At 47.2% G+C, this 21883-nt stretch overlaps 2 protein-coding genes across 2 annotated transcripts in view; one reads left to right on the top strand and one right to left on the bottom strand.

Moving 5' to 3' along the window:
• Positions 1-21883, top strand: part of FNDC10 (fibronectin type III domain containing 10) — a 134991-nt gene that overhangs the window by 101617 nt on the left and 11491 nt on the right. The window lies entirely within an intron of this gene.
• Positions 459-20793, bottom strand: VWA1 (von Willebrand factor A domain containing 1). Its single transcript, XM_064730646.1, has 5 exons — positions 20325-20793; positions 15667-16230; positions 6655-6933; positions 4600-4872; positions 459-2150 (listed from the first exon to the last, which is right to left on the bottom strand). The coding sequence occupies exons 1-5, from the start codon at positions 20590-20592 to the stop codon at positions 2101-2103; spliced, it is 1434 nt and encodes a 477-aa protein (XP_064586716.1). The 5' UTR covers positions 20593-20793; the 3' UTR covers positions 459-2100.

The following is a 21883-nucleotide window of genomic DNA, read 5'->3' as shown; positions in this document are numbered from 1 at the left end:
GCGAGGAGAAACCTGTGGCTATGTAGGATAAAGAACAGGATTTCCCTGGAAATCAGCTCATAATCCATCATTTTGGAGTGGGAAAGGTGATGGGAAAGTGGAAAAGAAAAGGGGAGCACAGGGAAACCCTTATTTGTGGTTATGTGGGATAAAGAGCAGGATTTCCCTGGAAATCATCATTTTGGAACTGACGTTTCATCAAGACCAAAATATTTCTGTTTTTTACATTTCCCACACATTTTTTGAGGGATGGGAGTAAAATTTGGGGTAAATCTGGTTATTCAGGCATGGGTGGAACACACACTTCATTTAAAATTATGATTTAAGGGTGATCTCAGAAGCTTTTCCCAACTTTTATGATTCTATAAATTCCAGCTTTTCAACCCGTGGAACAAAACCCACAATTCCCCCCCATAAAACCCCACAGATTTCCCAGCAAGCACAAAGGAACCATTCAGTAGCTCTCATATTTATATTTATTTGTCTTCAAAAGGCTGTGTTACAACTGAGGGGGGGATGAAAATTAATGCATTAATAAACTATGCAGGAAGTTGTGCAAACTTATTTTCTGTCCTACAGCGAGAAGAAACAAAATCATTTTATTGCATGAGCAGTTCCAGGGGCTTTGTGATCCTTTCAGCACTGAGATTAATCAGTCACAAATGCACATTCCAGAGGAGGACAAAAACCACATGAAAATCTCTTTATAGAGTTAATGAATGACTCACCTCCCTTCTCTCCTGAACAAGGCAGCCCAAGGAAAAATGCTCCAGAAAGGTGGAGATGAAGGATTCAGCTCTCAGGAGACAAAGTCGGGGATAAAATTCCTCTCAGCTCCAAAAGGAGCTGATTTAAGCTGTTTTAAGAAGGATTTTTGAGGCTGAATGGGGCTCTCCACAAACAGCACTGCTTCAAAACCAAGTTCCACATGGAGGGAAAATAAGCAATAAATTTAAAATAGAGCAAGAGTTACTGAGGGAGGGTGTTCCCACTGATGCTGGGGGTTAGCAGAGAAATATCTACATTTCTTTACAGCCCTAAGCTCTGAACTTTGAAACCATTTGCTTGGTCACTAGGTATTTATAATTAATTTATCTTTCTTTCTTTTTTTTTTTTTTCCTAGCTCCCCTTTCCAGAGTGGCTTAGACACAGCAAGTTCAAGCTTAGGGGCAAAGGAAAATAATTAGATTTACTCTTTTTTACCTTAAAAACATTGATTTTTAAGTGTAGCTCAAGCTTAGCACTGGGTGGAAGCCCAAGACAAGACACCAGAGATGTGCTGTGTGTGTTCAGAGTGCAGAGGAATGATAGAGCTGGAGAATTATTGCCTGTAATTAATCACAGAACAGGCTAATTAATCTCCACGAGGACAGCAGCACTCCCATCTGGTGAAAAGGAATGCCAGAGCAATGATCCAGGCAGGAGCACAGAAACAGAAATAAATGTTTTACATGGTTTTGTTTGGCTTTTCTGGGCTCTGGAGGGAAGCACAACGCCAGGATTTTGGGGTTCCTGCCCTCTGAATTCTCCTGAATGGGTTGGACTCAGGAATGGATTTGGCCAGGATGGAAGATAAATACCCAAATACTGAATGAGCTCATGCAAAAAGAAACCTGCATGAACCTTGAATAAATAGAAAACAGGATCCAGCAAGAGTGGGGATCCACCACTCTGCCTCCTGTGAGGGAAGCACATTGCCAGGATTTTGGGGTTCCTGCTCTCTCATTCCCTCCAGGGAATGGCTTGGATTCAGGGCTGGATTTGGCCAGGATGGAATTGGAACAGCCAAATCCTGAATGTGCTCATGCAAAAAGAAACCTGCATCAACCTTGAGTAAACAGAGAACAGGAGCAAGCAAGGTGAGGGTCCAGCACTCTGCCTTCTGTGAAATGGGGACACATTGGGCATCTTTTAGTCACTTTTTTAGTCACACTTGGCTGTTCCACGCACCCAGCCAAGCCTTTAAAGCTGGCAGAGCTTGGCTGGGGCCAGGTTTGGGCTGGACACCGGTGGGGACAGCACAGCCTGGGGCAGGAGCTGCTTCCTCCCCTGACTCCTCCTTGTTTTGTCCAAATCTTTGTCCATTCCAGACCTTGGAGCTCACTGCGGCCTGTGCTGCTCCCTGGGCCTGGATCCTTGGGCCTCGGTGGCTGGAGGGACACAAGGAACAGAAATGTCACAACACAAGGAATTAAAATGTCAGAAAATAAGGGATTCAAATGTCAGAACACGAGGAATTAAAATGCCAGAACACGAGGAATACAAATGTCAGCTTTAGTCACCCATTCTCCACATCTGAGTCACAGATCTCACCCCTTGTTTTTATGCATTAGATGCATAAATAAACTTTAATAAAGAAATTTATTTATTATTTAAACAATATTAATTAATAACAATTATTATAATATTAATTAATAAATGAAAATAATAATTAAATTGATAACAATTATTATAATATTAAATGATATCTAAATAATAAATTAAATAATGTATTTTCATGCATTAAATGCATAAATAAATTTTAATAAATAAATAAATTTATTGAATATTTAAATAAAAATAATAAAGAAAATTAGCAATTAAATTAGTAATAATTAATATAATATTGAATATTTAAATAATGAATTTAATAAATAATTAAACGTATTTTATGCGTTAAATGCATAAATAAATTTGAATTAATTTATTGGTTTAATATTGAAATAATATTAATAAATAAAGACAATTAATAATTAAATTAATAATAATTTATATAATATTAAATAATATCTAATTAATAAATGTAATAAATAAACAAATGAATGTGTTTTTATGCATCTGTCTCCACTGTACTCTTTTTCCTCCTGCCTGCAATAAACTCCACTAGGAGGAGTCTTACTCCTAAAAACGGGGGGAAAACCCAATTTTGGTCAGTGTGTGGTGAAACAAGATCGGTGATGAGCACAGAATTTCCCAGCCCTGGGGGCTGCTCTGAGGGTTTGGAATGCCTGAAACAGAAACCCCTGAGAGAGAGAAGGGAATGCAGGCTTTGAATTCTGAATAATAAAAACTGGATTCTGAATAATGAAATCCTGGATTCTGCATAACAAACACCTGGATTCTGCATAACAACACCCCACCCAGGGGCTGGATTCTGAATAATAAACACCTGGATTCTGCATAACAGAACCCCGCCCAGGGGCTGGATTCTGAATAATGAAATACTGGATTCTGAATAATAAACACCTGGATTCTGCAGAACAAAACCCAACCCAGGGGCTGGATTCTGAATAATAAACACCTGGATTCTGAATAATAAACACCTGGATTCTGAATAATAAACACCTGGATTCTGCATAGCAAAACCCCACCCAGGGGCTGGATTCTGAATAATAAATCCTGGATTCTGAATAATGAAACACTGGATTCTGAATAATAAACACCTGGATTCTGCATAAGAAAACCCCACCCAGGGGCTGGATTCTGAATAATGAACTACTGGATTCTGAATAACAAACACCTGGATTCTGAATAATAAACACCTGGATTCTGCATAACAAACACCTGGATTCTGCAGAACAGAACCCCGCCCAGGGGCTGGGTTCTGAATAATGAAATACTGGATTCTGCATAACAAAGCCCCACCCAGGGGCTGGATTCTGAATAATAAACACCTGGACTCTGAATAAGAAAGCCCCACCCAGGGGCTGGGTTCTGAATAATAAACACCCGGATTCTGAATAACAAACACCTGGATTCTGCATAATAAACACCTGGATTCTGCAAACAAAAACCCCACCAGGGGCTGGATTCTGAATAATGAAATACTGGATTCTGAATAATAAACACCTGGATTCTGAATAATAAACACCTGGATTCTGCATAACAAAACCCCACCCAGGGGCTGGATTCTGAATAATGAAATACTGGATTCTGAATAATAAACACCTGGATTCTGCATAACAAATCCCCACCCAGGGACTGGATTCTGAATAACGAAATACTGGATTCTGAATAATGAACACCTGGATTCTGAATAATAAACACCTGGATTCTGAATAATAAACACCTGGATTCTGCATAACAAACACCTGGATTCTGCATAACAAAACCCCGCCCAGGGGCTGGATTCTGAATAATAAACACCTGGATTCTGAATAATAAACACCTGGATTCTCAATAATAAACACCTGGATTCTGCAGAACAAAACCCCGCCCAGGGGCTGGATTCTGAATAATGAAATACTGGATTCTGAATAATAAACACCTGGATTCTGAATAATAAACACCTGGATTCTGAATAATAAACACCTGGATTCTGAATAACAAACACCTGGATTCTGCATAACAGAACCCCACCCAGGGGCTGGATTCTGAATAATGAAATACTGGATTCTGAATAATAAACACCTGGATTCTGAATAATAAACACCTGGATTCTGAATAATAAACACCTGGATTCTGCATAACAAAACCCCACCCAGGGGCTGGATTCTGAATAATGAAATACTGGATTCTGAATAATGAACACCTGGGTTCTGCATAGCCAAACCCCACCCAGGGGCTGGATTCCGGGTCCCCCCTGGGGCAGGTGACCCTCTCTGTGCTGCCATCACTCACCTTGCAGGGTGCAGGCCTTGGCTGAGAGGGATTTCTCGGTGCCAGACCTGTAGATGGCTGTCACTGTCACCAGGTAGGTGGTGTTGGGCGCCAGCTGCTCCAGCACGGTGCTGTTGTGGCCGCCACCCACCTGCAGCAGCCGGGCCGAGCCCCCCGGCAGGGGCCCGTAGAGCACCTGGTAGGAGGCCACGGTGTCCAGGACGGGAGCCCAGCTCACCTGCAGGCTGCGGGGCCCACAGTCCGAGATGAGAACCTGAACCGGGCTGATCTCCTCTGGAAAAGGGGGAGAGAGGTGAGGGTGAGGATTTAATGAGAATTATTGGTGTGCGTCATATTGGGGTTCAGGGGTGGGGAATTCAAATCAAGCCAGTGGAATGAAAATCAATCCAACAAGGAATTAAAATCAACCCAGTGGAATGAAAATCAATCCAACAAGGAATTAAAATCAACCCAGCAAGGCAGTAAAATCAACCCAGCAAGGCAGTAAAATCAACCCAGCAAATAATTCAAATCAACCCATTGAAATTAAAATCAGCCCAGTGGAATTGAAATCAATGCAGCAAGGAATTAAAATCAGCCCAGCAAGGAATTAAAATCAACCCAGTGGAATGAAAATCAATCCAACAAGGAATTAAAATCAACCCAGGGGAACTGAAATCAGCCCAGTAAGGATTTCAAATCAACCCAGCAAATAATTCGAATCAACCCATTGAAATTAAAATCAGCCCAGTAGAATTGAAATCAATGCAGCAAGGAATGAAAATCAGCCCAGCAAGGAATTCAAATCAACCCAGTGGAATGAAAATCAATCCAACAAGGAATTAAAATCAACCCAGGGGAACTGAAATCAACCCAGCAAATAATTCGAATCAACCCATTGAAATTAAAATCAGCCCAGTGGAATTGAAATCAATGCAGCAAGGAATGAAAATCAGCCCAGCAAAGAATTAAAATCAACCCAGTGGAACTAAAATCAGCCCAGCAAGGAATTCAAATCAACCCAGTGGAATTAAAATCAAGCCAGCAAAGAATTTAAATCAACGCAGCAAGGAAGTGAAATCAACCCAGTAGAATTGGTGCCCCCAGGTGTATGCCATGCCATTTTACCTGGCACAGTGGTGCCCAAGGCCCAAGCCATGCCCATTTACCTGGCAGGGTGGTGCCCCTGATGCCCCCATCCATGCCCATTTTACCTGGCAGGGTGGTGCCCCTGGCCCAATCCATGCCCATTTACCTGGCAGGGTGGTGCCCCTGATGCCCCCATCCATGCCCATTTACCTGGCAGGTTGGTGCCCCTGGCCCAAGCCCATTTACCTGGCAGGGTGGTGCCCCTGATGCCCCCATCCATGCCCATTTACCTGGCAGGGTGGTGCCCCTGGTCCCATCCATGCCCGTTTACCTGGCAGGGTGGTGCCCCTGGTCCCAGCCATGCCCGTTTACCTGGCAGGTTGGTGCCCCTTGTCTCATCCATGCCATCTTACCTGGCAGGGTGGTGCCCCTGGTCCCAGCCATGCCCGTTTACCTGGCAGGGTGGTGCCCCTGGTCCCATCCATGCCCATTTACCTGGCAGGTTGGTGCCCCTGGTCCCATCCATGCCCATTTACCTGGCAGGGTGGTGCCCCTTGTCTCATCCATGCCCGTCTTACCTGGCAGAATGGTGCCCCTGATGCCCCTGGTCCCATCCATGCCCGTTTACCTGGCAGGGTGGTGCCCCTGGCCCAAGCCCATTTACCTGGCAGGGTGGTGCCCCTTGTCTCATCCATGCCCATTTACCTGGCAGGGTGGTGCCCCTGATGCCCCCATCCATGCCCATTTTACCTGGCAGGGTGGTGCCCCTGGTCCCATCCATGCCCGTTTACCTGGCAGGGTGGTGCCCCTGGTGCCCCTGGTCCCATCCATGCCCGTTTACCTGGCAGGTTGGTGACCCTGATGCCCCCATCCATGCCCATTTTACCTGGCAGGGTGGTGCCCCTGGTGCCCCTGGTCCCATCCATGCCCATTTTACCTGGCAGGGTGGTGCCCCTGGTGCCCCTGGTCCCATCCATGCCATCTTACCTGGCAGGGTGGTGACCCTGGTTCTCTGCGGCGGGAAGTAGTGCACGTTGGACTCGGGGGTCAGCGCCACCTCGTAGGTGGTGGCCGGTGCCAGCTGGGTGAGCACGAGGCTGCTCCGTGCCCCGGGCACCTGCAGCGCCCTCCTGGCAGCGGGGTCGCTGCCCGGGCCGTACTCCAGGCTGTAGAAGCCGCTGTCCTGCGCCAGCAGCTGCGGCCACACCAGGCGGAAGCTGCTGGAGGTGACGTCGGTGGCGTGCAGGCGGTTGGCACGGATGGCATCTGCAAAGGGACAGGGACAATATTTTTTATTAATAAAAAATAAAATATTTTGAAAGTCTTTTACTCAGTTACTGAGTCAAAATAAAACCCTTAATCCAGCACCACCCCTGGGTGACTGCGTGGGCGCTGCCAGCTGCACGTGTGCCCCAGCAGGGCTGGCACCGCACCTCTCCCTGCCCCCGAGGCACGAAATCCACAAAACCACAGAATCCACGATTCACAGAATCCACAGAACCACAGAAACACAGGATTCTCAGAATCCACAGAATTCTCAGAGTCCACAGAACCACAGAATCCACAGAACCACAGAATCCACAGAACCACAGAATCACAGAATTCTCAGAATCCACAGAATTCTCAGAATCCACAGAACCACAGAATCCACAGAATTCTCAGAATCCACAAAACCACAGAATCCCAGAATTCTCAGAATCCACAAAACCACAGAATCCCAGAATTCTCAGAATCCACAAAACCACAGAATCCACAGAACCACAGAATCACGGAATTCTCAGAATCCACAAAACCACAGAATCCACATGATCCACAGAATCCACAGAACCACAGAATCCAAAACACCACAGAATTCACATGATTCACAGGATTCACAGAATCCATAAAACCACAGAATCACAGAATTCACAGAACCATGCAATCACAGAATTCTCAGAATCCACAAAACCACAGAATCCAAAACACCACAGAATTCACATGATTCACAGGATTCTCAGAATCCACAGGATTCTCAGAACCACAGAGTTCTCAGAATCTCTGGGTTGGAAGAGACTTTTAAGATCAAGTCCAACCCAGCCCCAACCCCTCAATTAAACCCTGGCACCCAGTGCCACACCCAGGGACGGTGACTCCAGCACCTCCCCAGTTCCTGGGAATTCCCAAAATTCTCCCAAATTCTCAGAATCCCCAGGTTGGAAGAGACCTTCAAGACCATCAACCCTGGCACCCAGTGCCACATCCAGGCTTTGTCACACACACCCAGGGATGGGGACAGCTCCTTTTTGAGCCTTTTTTTTGTGCTACCTTGGAGCTCCAGAGCACAAATTCCAGACCACAAATCCCTCTGGTGGCGCTGGGCAGCTCCCTCTGCTCCCTGGCCCTTCTGACACTCCCATTTTGGGCACAATTCCGCTGTTCTCTGCTCTTCCAGAGAGGCACAAACACACAGGACTTTGTTTCTAGCTCCAGGGAAGTGACACGGAGATCTTATCTGTTTTTAAATTATTTTTAAGAGCTTTGAAAAGCCCCTAAATCCTTATGAAAGCACTTCCAGCTCATGCTCAGGCACTCCCAGAGCTCTCAGTGGCTCCCCATCGCACGGAGGTGAAGGGAGGCACAAAATCCTCTCCCAAAGCTGCAAATTTGGGGCTGCTCTGCCTTCCCAGACTCATCCTTTAGCTCAGCTGCTCTGAGCCCTGCCAGCTTCCCTGCACCAAATAAAACAGGCTCAGATTTTCCTCTGAGCTGTTCCCTGGCAGGAACATTTCCCTGCTCCGTGCCCTGCCCATCCCAGCGATCCCATCCCAAATCCTGGGGCCCTGCACCCTCCTGGGAGCCCCACAAACCTCAGGGACCAATCCACCAAGGGGCAGGGAGCACAGGAAAGGGCTCAGCGCTGCCAAAAACCCTGCCAGAAGCTCAGGGAATGGAAATTAGTGAGCTGGGAGCAGGGAAAATGTGAATGGAGGGGGCAGATCAAAGGAGAAGCCCACAGCAAACAGCTCTGCCCCTTGTTGCCAGAGCACTGGAAGTTTCAGCATATAAAGAAGGGAATAAAGCACAGAAAATAAAGAAATAAATGCCCACAGTGGTGAGAAATGGATTTACAGGGAGTTCTCAAACAGAAGGCTCACACAGATGCACGCAGTGCGCAAACCTGGAGATAAGAAATGCTGATTTAGCAATGCCGTGGAACAGGACAGACATTGTGGAGGGAGAAATGGAACCAGGAAAAAAAAAGTTTCAAAAGATGACCTTACAGAAAAGATTGGACACTCTGGAGAAACAGAACTGTGAAAGATGCATTGTAGTAGGAGCCACGAGGGGTAATTTTAGATGATTGGCCTTAAAACATTTACAACATGGTGTAGCTAAAGCAAATAAGCCAAAAACTACTTATAATGTATTATAATGAAGAAGTAATTAACTTCTGATTGTGATGGCGTGAATTATAACATCTGTGTTGTCTCACCCTTCACATGAGACTGAAAATAAAATAAAAGTTTTTCAAACACCTCTCAGTTGCTCAATCAGAAAAGGGCTCAATCCAGCACTCAAGGTGTTTCCCAGCCCCTCTGCTCCCAGAGGGAAGCAGCAATAATTAGTAATAATTAATAATAATTAATAATAATTAATATCCTGGACTGGACTGAGGCAGTGCCTGCCTGGTGACACTTTCCCTCCACCTCCTGCCTCTTGGGGACCCCAAACACCGTTTTGCAGCCAGGAGCTCTGCAGAGATCAGGATCAGACTTGCAGGAATGCTGCTGGCTTCATCATGAGGGTGAGAAAAAAAACCAAAAAAACCAGCAGCAAGAACAGCCAGAACAGGACAGATTTGTCCCAAATCCCAGCTGCAGCTCCTCAGACCCAGACTAGGACAGGTCCTGCAGCTTCTCTGACCCAAATTGGGACAGGATTTCAGGAGAACCTGACCTAAACTGGGTCAGAGAAGCTGCAGCTGGGATTTGGGACAAATCACTTTGATGTGAGTGGGGCAAAGTTCTGATTCTGGCGGTGGGGACAGAGCTCAGAGCCTTCCCTGCAGCAGAACTCACAAAATCAGACTTGCAGGAATGCTGCTGGCTTCATCATGAGGGTAAAAACAAAAACAGCAGCAAGAACAGCCAGAACAGGACAGATTTGTCCCAAATCCAAGCTGCAGCTCCTCAGGATGGGTTAGATTAGGACAAATTAGATTAGGACAGGTGAGATTGGGACAGGTGAGATTGGGACAGGTTCTCCTGCAGTTTTCAGACCCAGTTTAGGACAGGTTCTTCTGCAGCTTCTCTGACCCAGATTAGGACAAGTTTTTCTGTAGCTTTCAGACCCACATCAGGACAGGTTGTCTTGCAGATTTTCTGACCCAAATCAGGACAGGTTCTCCTTCAGCTTCTCTGACCCAAATCAGGACAGGTTCTCCTGCAGTTCTCAGACCCAGTTTAGGACAGGTTCTCATTTATTTTTATTTATATATTTCTATTTTGTGTATTTTATTTATTTATTTTTAAACTTTCTTTTTAATTTTTAGTTTCATGTGAAGGATGAGGCAATACAGATGTTACAATTTACATTATCACAATCACAATCACAGTTTACGTAATCACAATTCTGTCTGCAGCCAGACAGAAGAACCTGTCCTAATCTGGTTTAGAGAAGCTGCAGCTGGGATTTGGGACAAATCACTTTGATGTGAGTGGGGCAAGGTTCTGATTCTGGCAGTGGGGACAGAGCTCAGAGCCTTCCCTGCAGCAGGACCCACCCAGTGTGGGATCTCAGCACCTCAGCACTGAGGTGCCACCGAGAGCACCCTTGGGGGGCTCGGGAGTCCTGGAATGTTCCAGAAGTGTCTGGTGGCTGGACTTTGATCCTACACAGGAGACGACACCTGTATGAGGACAGGAGGGTTTCACCGGGGTGAATGGTGAAGGGATGAGTTAATTAGAGAGTGAGACACAGGGTTTAGGATTTCTGTACAGGGGGGTTTAGAGAAGTAAGATGGAGGAATTGGGGCGTGTCCTGTCCTCCTTCTTCTTCTTCTTCTCCTCCATCTTCTATGATGATGGTGGCACTTTGGGATTGGTCATTACTAAAAGTGCACCGGGCAATAAGAATAAAAAGGATTGGGGAAAAATGATAAATATTGTACACGTAACAATGGGTATAAAGATAGGTGACTGTCCGGAGGGCAGCACAGTGTGCTCATGGCTGGCTGCTGAGCAGAGCTCTGTCGGGCCGAAAGAAAATCTTTTAGATAAACAATTAATAAACATAAAGACCGAAAGAAGAACTGAAGCCTCTTCTCGTCCTTTGATACGCGGGCTGCCCCAAGGCCACCCCGGGCCTTTCCAGGCCCTTCAAACAGCCGAAAACCGGACAACCCAGGACCCGTTTTGGGTCAGAAATGCTCTTTCCTGAGCACAGAGGGACGTGGGGATGCTCAGGGCTTGCAGGCTCCTGCACAGCCTGGCTCAGGAGTGGTGCCAAGGGCTGGCAGGAGGCAGCAGGCCCAGTTTAAGGCCGGGCACTGAGCAAGCGGCTGCAGGCTCAGGGCTGATGTCAGCTCACAGGAATGCCTGGGTTTCACAACCAAGAGGGTCCTTCCCCAGCACCAAATGCCACAGTTTGGGCACAACAGAGGGAGCCTGAGCTCCTGCACAGCCTGAGAACCTTCCCCTCCCTCTGGCAGGGTGGAGGCGCCTGCCAGGAGCCAGCTGTGCCACAGCCAGGCTGGCTGGGAGCTGCTTTCTGCAGGAAGATGTCCTGATCGTGGCACTGGAAACCTTGTGAAGCCATGGTGAAGGATGTCATTGATACACCCGACTCCTCTTTCCCTTACACCACCTTGCAAAGTGTGGGGCAATGGTTCATAGACATGGCTGTGAGTGCTCTCTGCTCTTTTGGGCTCTCACACCAAAGGGCACAGCTGTGACTCCCCTTCATTCTTTTGGGGTTTAACCCAAAAGGACACGACTGTGACTCCTCAAACCTTTGTTCTTTTGGGGGTCTCTCTCAAAAGGACACGACTGTGACTCCTCAAACCTTTGTTCTTTTGGGATTTAACCCAAAAGGACACGACTGTGACTCCTCAAACCTTTGTTCTTTTGGGGGTCTCTCTCAAAAGGACACGACTGTGACTCCTCAAACCTTTGTTCTTTTGGGATTTAACCCAAAAGGACACGACTGTGACTCCTCAAACCTTTGTTCTTTTGGGGGTCTCTCTCAAAAAGGACATGACTGTGACTCCCCTTTATTCTTTTGGGGTTTAACCAAAAAGGCCTCCATGCTGAAGGAAGCAAATGTCAAAAAAGAGCTGTGATCCCATGAGAAACTTGAACAGAGAAAAAGAAAAGAGTGGTGAGACCCTGTGAGCAGAGAGGAGATCAGAAATAGATCTATTTCTCAGAAATAGATGTAGACAACATTTGCTCTTGAACTAATCTTTAAACTAAAATCCCATAAGCTGACACGGCCCATAAACACAGCTGTGGGAAAAGCTGTGAAAAAACAGGAGGGGCTTCAGGATTGCATGGGCTGAGGAACAGCAGGCAGCGAGCACCCCCAGCCCCTGTCCTGAGCAGCTCTGGGGCCATTCCAGCCCCAGCACATCTCCCCATGCAGGCTGAGCCCACCTGAGGCAGCAGCAGCCTGGCACGGAGCCCTGGTTTGGAATTTCTGAGGAGCAGGCAGGAAACAGCCCAGCCTGGAGAGGGGAGCAGCTCCTGACAAAGCTTGTTTGTGCCTCTCCAAAAGACTCCACTGGGGTTTTTTTTTGGGTTTTTTTAACATTAGCAGAGATGAAGATAAGAGAGGAGTGATAATTAAACCATTCCAGAGCTGGAATTAATTAATGCCTGCCTGCCAAGGTGCTGCCTGTCCCTGCCATGCCAGGAAGGGTGGTGGAGCTCTGAGCTCCTCCAGGTAGGCACCAGTGGATTAAGTGGTTTTATTAACGTGAAATCAGGTGGTTTGACCAAAATCTGGCACTTGGCAAGCCCTGGGTTCCTGTGGGAACCTCACCTGGCATTAAAACCCCAGCCCAGGAGGTTTTAGGGCTTGCTGGGTTCACAGAATGGACGCTGCCCTCAGGCACAGTCCTGACCTCTGCAGGTTTTAGATCTGCTTTGTTCTTTTGGGGTTTCACCCAAAAGGACACAACTGGGACTCCCCAAACTTTTGGTTTTTGGGGTTTCACAAAAAAGAATATGGCTGTGACTCCTCTTTGTTCTTTTGGGGTTTCACACAAAACATCACAGCTGTGACTCCCCTTCATTCTTTGGGGTCTCACACAAAAGGACATTATTGTGACTAACCAGATCTTTGTTCTTATGGGGTTTCTCCCAAAGGATATAGCTATGACTCCCCAAACCTTTATCCCTTTGGGGTCTCACACAAAAGGACATGGCTGTGAGTCCTCTTTGTTCTTTTGGGTTTTAACCCAAAAGAACATGGCTGGGACTCCCCAAACCTTTGAGTTTTTTTGGGGCTTCACACAAAAGGACACAGCTCTGACTCCTCTTTGTTCTTTTGGGGTTTAACCCAAAAGGATTTGGCTGGGACTCCCCAGACCTTGTTCTTTTGGGGTTTCATCCAAAAGGATAAACCTATAACTCCCCAAATCTTTGTTCTTTTGGGGTTTCACAAAAAAAGGACACAGCTGTGACTCCCCTTCATTCTTTGGGGTCTCACACAAAAGGGCATTATTGTGACTGCCCGAATCTTTGTTCTTTTGGGGTTTAACCCCAAAGGACACAGCTCTGACTCCCCAAACCTTTGGTTTTTTTGGGGTTTCACAAAAAAAGGACACAGCTGTGACTCCCCTTCATTCTTTGGGGTCTCACACAAAAGGGCATTATTGTCACTGCCCAAATCTTTGTTCTTTTGGGGTTTAACCCCAAAGGACACAGCTCTGACTCCCCAAACCTGTGGTTTTTTTGGGGTTTCACCCCAAAGGACACATCTGTGCCTCCCCTTTGCCCTTTTGGGGTCTCACACTGCAGGTGCTCTGGCTCAGTGCCATTTCCAGTGGCATTTCCAGTGGCATTTCCAGTGCCATTTCCCTCTCTGCACCCTGTGAGGGCACAGAATCCACCTTGGCCTGCCGAGGCAGGGCTGGGCTGCTCCTCCAAGGCTCTGCTGGCCAAGTCAGGCCAGGGATCTGGCAGATGTGGAGCACGTTAGAACAGGGATTTATGGAACAAAAACATTCCTTTCCTATAGCCTCAATGCTGACAGCCTGCACTGTCCTGAGTTGTGTTTTTGAAGAGAGCAACTGCGGCAGTTGGAGGTCTCAGCCCCTGATGGTGAATTTTAGAGATTCAGATCTATCCCAAACAAGAGCTGGAAGGAGCTGACAGGAACAAATCCTTGCCAGGGACACACATCCCGTTTTAGATGTGCTCAACACGTTTGTGCTCCTCCATCAGCTGGCGCAGAGACAGAAAATTTTAAGAGGAAAAAAAAATAATAAAAACCACTTTAAATGTGAAAATCAGCTCAGGGGGCTCAGGCACTTTGTGTCCACAATTTACTGAGGTGAAATCATCCCAGTTTGGGCAACCTGTGGTTAACAGCCTGTGCAGGTGGGGCGTTTTGAGCTCTGCCTGGGGTGTGCAGATGCCTGACCTGCATGACTCATCCCAAAGACTTGTGGGGTTTTAAGGAACTCAGATATTCCGAGTTCCTCGTTCCCAGCTGAACTCACAAACACGAGTTCACCTCACCAAGGGGAATCTGTCCCACTCACACAAACATTCCGAGGGCAAATATTTGTCCCAGACCTCCCAGGAGCCTTGGTTTGTACTTGGACCTGTGGCAGGGATTTGGGAATTGGGGTGATGGTTGTTTATATTAATTAACCAATCACTCAAAGCTGTGCCTAACTGCAGACAGTCACGGGTTTTTCTTTAGTATGATGTAGTATAGTTATAATATAAAATACTAATAATATATAATAAATAATATGGTATTAATGTAATATAGTATAGTTTTAATAAAGCAATTGTTCAGCTTTCTGAATCATGGAGTCAGAGTGCATTATTCTCTTTAGTATAGTTATAATATTATATTATTTATTATTATATATGTATATTATATATAATATACAGATATATTATTATAAACATATACTAATGTATATTATACATTTATATACTATATATGTATATATAGTATAATTTATATTGTTAGTGTATATATAGTATTAATGTCATATAATATAATAAAGCAATTCTTCAATTGTTCTGAACCATGGATTCAGAGCACATTATTCCCTTTAGTATAGTTATAATACAGTATTAATGTAATACTATATATATAATTATAATATCATATATATTATAGTATTATAATGATAGAACTATATATAATATTATATAATTAATATAATAATACATATACACTATACTATATTAATACTATATTAAATTAAGAGTATTAATATAATGTAGTATTAAAATAGCATTAATATAGTATAGTATACTATACAGTATACTATAGTATAGTATACTATATATAGTATAGTATACTATATATAGTATACTATATATCATATAGTACAGTATAATATAATTAATATAATATGGCAATTGTTCAGCCCACTGAACCATGGGGTCAGAGCAGATTATTCTCTTCAATATAGTTATAATACAGTATTAATGCCGTATAATATAGTATTAATGCCATATAATGTAGTTTAATAAAGCAATAGCTCTGAACCATGGGGTCAGAGCACATTATTCTCTTTAGTGTAGTTATAATACAGTATTAATGCCATATAATATAGTTCAATAAAGCAATAGCTCTGAAGCATGGGGTCAGAGCACATTATTCTCTTTAGTGTAGTTATAATACAGTATTAATGTCATACAGTTTTAATGAAGCAATAGCTCTGAACCGTGGGGTCAGAGCACGTTATTGCCCAGCTGGGGATCACCCACACCAACAGGTCACGGCCTCCACCCTCTGTGCCCACTCTGAGCCCTGCTGGTGCCCGCGTACCTCGGATGGCGTCCCTGAGCTCCGGGGTGATGATGGGCAGGTCATCCACGTCCACAAAGTGCAGGTGCGCCTCCGAGGGCGCGCTGGCGGCCGCCGACAGCTGCAGGAAATTCCCGCGGCCGGTGCTGACGATGAACACGGTGACCCCCATGTCCTTCAGCAGCTGCATGGGCTCCGAGATGTCGTCGGTGGAGAAGCCGTCCGTCACCCACACCAGCACCTTGGGCACGTCGGGCCTGGCCCCGGCCTGGCTGCTGAAGAGCTTCTCCTTGGCCAGGGCCAGCGCCTTGCCCGTGTTGGTGTCGCCCATGCGCTGGCGCGTGGCCGCGATGGCGCCGCGCAGGCCGGCCCCGCTCAGGTGCCGGTCAAAGGGGAACTCCATGCTGGGGGCCGTGCTGATGTGGATGATGCTGGCCTGCACATCCCTGGGCCCGAAGGCGAACGGCTGCAGGAGGTCCCACATGAACTCCTTGACCTTGGAGAACTCATAGCGGGAGACGCTGGCAGAGCTGTCCAGCAGGAACAGGAGGTCGCCCTCGGTGTTGGAGGCGGAGGGCTGGGGAGCTGCAGGGCAGAGAGAGGGAACTGCATCAGTGAGGGCTGAGAGCCCAAAACCTGCACAGGCTGGGGAGTCCCAGCCGTGTTCTTTGGGTGAAACCCCAGAAGAACAAAGGGGAGTCACAGCTGTGTCCTTTGGGGTGAAACCACCAAAAACCAGAGGTCTGGGGAGGCACAGCCACGTCCTTTGGGGTGAAACCCCAGAAGAACAAAGAGGAGTCACAGCTGTGTCCTTTGGGGTGAAACCACCAAAAACCATAGGTTTGGGGAGGCACAGCCACGTCCTTTGGGGTGAGACCCCAGAAGAACAAAGAGGAGTCACAGCCGTGTCCTTTGGGGTGAAACCCCAAAAGAACAAAGGTTTAGGGAATCACAGCTGTGTCCTTTTATGTGAAACTCCAAAAGAACAAAGGTTTAGGGAATCGCAGCTGTGTCCTTTTATGTGAAACCCCAAAAGAGCAAAGGTTTGAGGAGTCAGAGCTGTGTCCTTTTATGTGAAACTCCAAAAGAGCAAAGGTTTGAGGAGTCAGAGCTGTGTCCTTTTGTGCGAAACCCCAAAAGAACAAAGAGGAGTCACAGCCAAATCTTTTGGGTAAAACCCCACAAGAGCAAAGGTTTGGGGAGTCACAGCTGTGTCCTTTTTGTGAAACCCCAAAAGAACAAAGGGGAGTCACAGCTGTGTCCTTTTGTCTGTGCCCTGCAGCTCTGGGGCACCACATTCCCATCCCATAAATGCTGGTTTTCCCCGTTACTCATTGCTGTTAATTACTCATTGCTGTTAATTAGGGAGAGCCCCATCCTGACCCCACAGGGCTCTGCCTTGGTTAACCACACAGCTGGAGGGCAGGGGGTGTTTTGGGGCTGAAGCTTCTCCTTCATTCCAACCCCATCCCATGTGTGACACTGACTCCTGTTTGCACGAGATGGAAACAAATTCCTCCTGCTCAGCAGAAAGAATCCATTAAAAAACATAAAAATAAATAAAATGAAGACAAAGGCTCTGCCCCCATCAGGAGCGTGGCAGGGCTCACAAAGCAAGCAGACACTGCAATCAGCCTCCCTGCAGGTCCAGGCTCTCCATTCCCTCATCCTTCCTCCCGCTCCTTGTCCTGCATCCAGCACAAACATGCCATCCGTGCCAGAGGTGGAGGTTTGGAAGCACCAAATCCCTGCTCACGCAAGCAGCTGCTGCTCCCAGGCCCTGCAGACGGCGTGGCCAGGTGCCAGGGGAGGATTTCTCATTTTTCAGGGGGGATCTGGAGCACCCGTGAGCATTTTCAGTACGAGGGATAACTGAGATGTGACCCCTGGGCTCTGCTGGGGCCTGGGCAGGGACAGGGACACTGCAGGGTCCTGCTGTCACCCCCTGTGCGAGGCTGGGTCAATGCCCCGGGCTCTGAAGTGTTTGGAAGGGCTGGATTTGGGAAGGAAAATGTCCCCATGGAAACACAACGCTGGCTGCTGGCTTTTCCAGAGGAGGAGGAGGAGGAGGAGGAAAGCAGCTGGCCAGGCTTCCCCTGATGCTGACAGGAGACATCCGGGCTGGAGCTGAGCACGGGCTGATTCACACAGCCCCGGGCTCTGGGGCTCCCTCACAGCCAGCAGGGATCAGCTCCTGTCTGGGGTAATTCTGCTTGACATCCCACTCTTGTCTTCTCTCACTGCTTGGGCTGGAAACCTGCGTGCTGAGGAATTTAAATTTTCTGGGTTTAAAGGTACAGACCCAAAGAGAGCCTTTCTCCACATCCCCAGGCCAGTGCAGTGTTCCAAAATGGAATTATAGCACTGGGATTGTGGGTGTGGAGTTGGTTAGAAGTGTGTAAAATCACAGGGTGGAAAACCTGTAAAATCACAGGTGGAAAAAAAAAAAGTTTGGGGGTTTTAGAATATAGAAATAAATATGAAGCAAGATGAGGTTTTAGGGTGGAGGCAGGTTGTTCTTCTTCACCTTCTTCAAACCCAGCTCAGCCCAAACACCGATCCACCCAAACCCAGCTGATCCCGAGCCCACACCCAGCCTCTGGAGCAGGGCACAGCCCTTGTGCAATGCCAAGGCTGGCTCTGGCACAGCCCCTGAAGGCCTGAGCATTGTTCAGAGCCCGGGCTGGGAAATGCCACGGGTTGGGAAAATGCCACGGGCTGGGAAAATGCCACGGGCTGCCACCAGGAGAGCAGGACAATGGGAATGTGCCACAGGATCCCGGGGTGGCAGGAGGGCAGGACAATGGGAATTGCTGCTGCCAGGGGTGGATTGGAGAGCTGGGACAATGCCAGGAGCTGCAGAACTGTAACTGCCCCAATGGGACACTGAGGGACGAAATCCAGCACCCCCGTGAGGGACAGTGGGACATGGAGGGACAAAATCCAGCCTGGGACACTGAGGGACAAACCCGAGCACCCTGTGAGGGATCTGAACTCAACTGGGACATTGATAAAATCCAGCCTGGGACACAGGGACAGACCCCAGTGGGACACGGAGGGGCAGACACGAGGTTCCCTCTGGTTTCCCAGTGCTTGCAGTTCCCAGGTGCCCTGAAAATCAAACAGAGCCCTCCCTGGAGCGACAGAACCAACCAGAACCATCCCTGCAGGCACAGAGCCAACCAGAACCATCCCTGCAGGCACAGAACCATCCCTGAAGGCACAGAACCAACCAGAACCATCCCTGCAGGCACAGAACCATCCCTGAAGGCACAGAACCCACCAGAACCATCCCTGCAGGCACAGAGCCAACCAGAACCATCCCTGCAGGCACAGAACCAACCAGAACCATCCCTGCAGGCACAGAACCCACCAGAACCATCCCTGCAGGCACAGAACCATCCCTGAAGGCACAGAACCATCCCTGAAGGCACAGAACCAACCAGAACCATCCCTGCAGGCACAGAACCCACCAGAACCATCCCTGCAGCCCCAGAACCTTCTCCAAACCAGGACAGACTGAACTGCAGCAGCTCAGCCACCACTGAGGGGTGAGTCCTGCCCAGGAATGGGACACCATCCGTCCATCCATCCATCCGTCCATCCATCCATCCCTCTCCCAATTCCAGCTCTGCCCCGTCATCGTTTCCCATCTGCAGCTCCCGGGAGAAAGAAAAGCCGAAGTTTTAGAGCCGAAGCGATTGAATTACAGCGATCAGGAGAGAGCAGAGCGTTAATCACCGCTGGCTTCCCTCAGAGCCCTCAGTGAGCAGCGAGCACTTTTCCATGGGGTTCCTTTAACTCTGAATTTCTGAACAATTTCCTCTTCCCCACTGGCAACAAACACAAAAAATTACATTCTAAGTAATTTCTTTCTGCAATTGCAGAGAGGTTTCTTGTGCACAAGCACTTCTAAAAGCAGCAAACACCTAAAGCAGCACCGTAGGCTCAGTTTTTATCCTGAGGAGGGTTTTTGAGGAGAGCAGGAGGTAGGGAATGGGGAAAAGCCGCTGAGGAACGTTTCGCTGTTCAGGCACTCACCTGGCTCAGGTGAGCAAACTGACAGCAAAATGCAGGCACAGAAAAAGGGACAGCAGCACTGTAGGCTCAGTTTTTATTCTAAAAGGGTTTTTAATGGGAGCAGGAGGTAGGGAATGGGGTAAAGCAGAGCAGGAACGCTTTGCCTCCCCAGGCACTCACCTGGCTCAGGTGTGTCCTGTCCCACAGCAAAATTCAGCCACAGAAAAAGGGAAAGCAGCACTGCAAGCTCAGTTTTTATTCTGAAAAGGGATTTTTGAGGAGAGCAGGAGGCAAAGAACAGGGAAAAGCAGAGCGGGAACCCTTTACTTTCCAGGCACTCACCTGGCTCAGGTGTGTCCTGTCCCACAGCAAAATACAGCGGCAGAAAAAGCGAAAGCAGCACTGTAGGCTCAATTTTTATTCTGAAAAGGGATTTTTGAGGCAAGCAGGAGGCAGGGAACGGGATAAAGCAGCACAGGAGCGTTTCACCTTTCCGGCACTCACCTGGCTCAGGTGTGTCCTGTCCCACAGCAAAACACAGCGGCAGAAAAAGCGAAAGCAGCACTGTAGGCTCAATTTTTATTCTGAAAAGGGATTTTTGAGGCAAGCAGGAGGCAGGGAACGGGATAAAGCAGCACAGGAACCTTTCCAGCACTCACCTGGCTCAGGTGTGTCCTGCCCCGCAGCAAAATTCAGCCACAGCAGAAGCGAAAACACCACCTTGGCCAACATAGCCGAGCCTGGTGCTGCCCAGAGCGCCTTGAATCCACCTGAGGGGGCCCAGCAGAGCCCGAGCTCGGTCATAGCCCGTGTCCTGCAGCCCCCGGAGCCATCCTGCAGCTCCGGGCTGGCTTTGGCTGCGCTGCGAGCTCTGGCTCGGGCAGGGAATTCTCTTTCCTTCCTCCCCCCCACTCCTTTTAAAGCCATAAATCCATCGTGACAGGGAGAGCTGGAGCACAGGCAGCTCCTGCTGCTCGTCCTCCTCCTCTGCCGGGTTAAGCTCGCCCCAGGAGCGGGGTTTGCTAGTGTGCAGCTGGGCTTGGCTTGAAAAATAATATTAAAAAATAATATATATATATATATATATCCCTACAGATAAAACTTTGGCCGTGAGAGGCACTGGCAGCAGGCCAATAAGTAGAGAGTGGAAAAAAAAAAGAAAAAAAGGAAAGAAAACTGCGAGAAATCCAAAGTCCTGCCGGTGTGGAATGAGCTGGAAGAAGGGAGAAGGCGCTTATAAAGGGAAGGAGGAGTGGGGAAGGCAGGAGCTGCCCTGCCCCGGGAATGTTGGCCAATCTGCGGGGAGGAGCATTGGGAGCTTTGCTCAGCCCGGGGCTGCCCGTGGGGACACGGGGCTGGGACACCTGGGTCCCCTCGACAGGGAAATTAATGCTCAAACACCAGGAAATTAATGCACAAACACCAGAAAATTCATGCACAAATACCAGGAAATTAATGCACAAATACCACAAAATTAATGCACAAATATCAGAATATTAATGCACAAATACCAGAATATTAATGCACAAATAGCAGGAAATTAATGCACAAATAGCAGTAAATTAATGCACAAATACCAGGAAATTAATGCACAAACACCAGAAAATTCATGCACAAACAGCAGGAAATTAATGCACAAATACCACAAAATTAATGCACAAATACCAGAATATTAATGCACAAATACCAGGAAATTAATGCACAAATACCGGGAAATTAATGCACAAATACCAGGAAATTAATGCACAAATACCGGGAAATTAATGCACAAATACCAGAATATTAATGCACAAATACCAGAATATTAATGCACAAATACCACAAAATTAATGCACAAACACCGGGAAATTAATGCACAAATACCAGAATATTAATGCACAAATACCAGAAAATTAATGCACAAATACCAGGAAATTAATGCACAAACACCAGGAAATTAATGCAGAAACACCAGAAAATTCATGCTCAAACAGCAGGAAATCAATGCACAAATACCAGAAAATTAATGCACAAATACCAGAAAATTAATGCACAAACACCAGGAAATTAATGCACAAATACCACAAAATTAATGCACAAATACCAGAAAATTAATGCACAAATAGCAGTAAATTAATGCACAAATACCAGAAAATTAATGCACAAATACCAGAATATTAATGCACAAATATCAGAATATTAATGCACAAATACCAGGAAATTAATGCACAAATACCAC

The sequence above is a fragment of the Zonotrichia leucophrys genome, chromosome 21 (genome assembly GCF_028769735.1).
Source record: "Zonotrichia leucophrys gambelii isolate GWCS_2022_RI chromosome 21, RI_Zleu_2.0, whole genome shotgun sequence".
NCBI lineage: Eukaryota > Metazoa > Chordata > Aves > Passeriformes > Passerellidae > Zonotrichia > Zonotrichia leucophrys.
The sequence above is the reverse complement of the archived record's forward strand: the minus strand, read 5'-3'. Positions and strand labels throughout refer to the sequence as shown.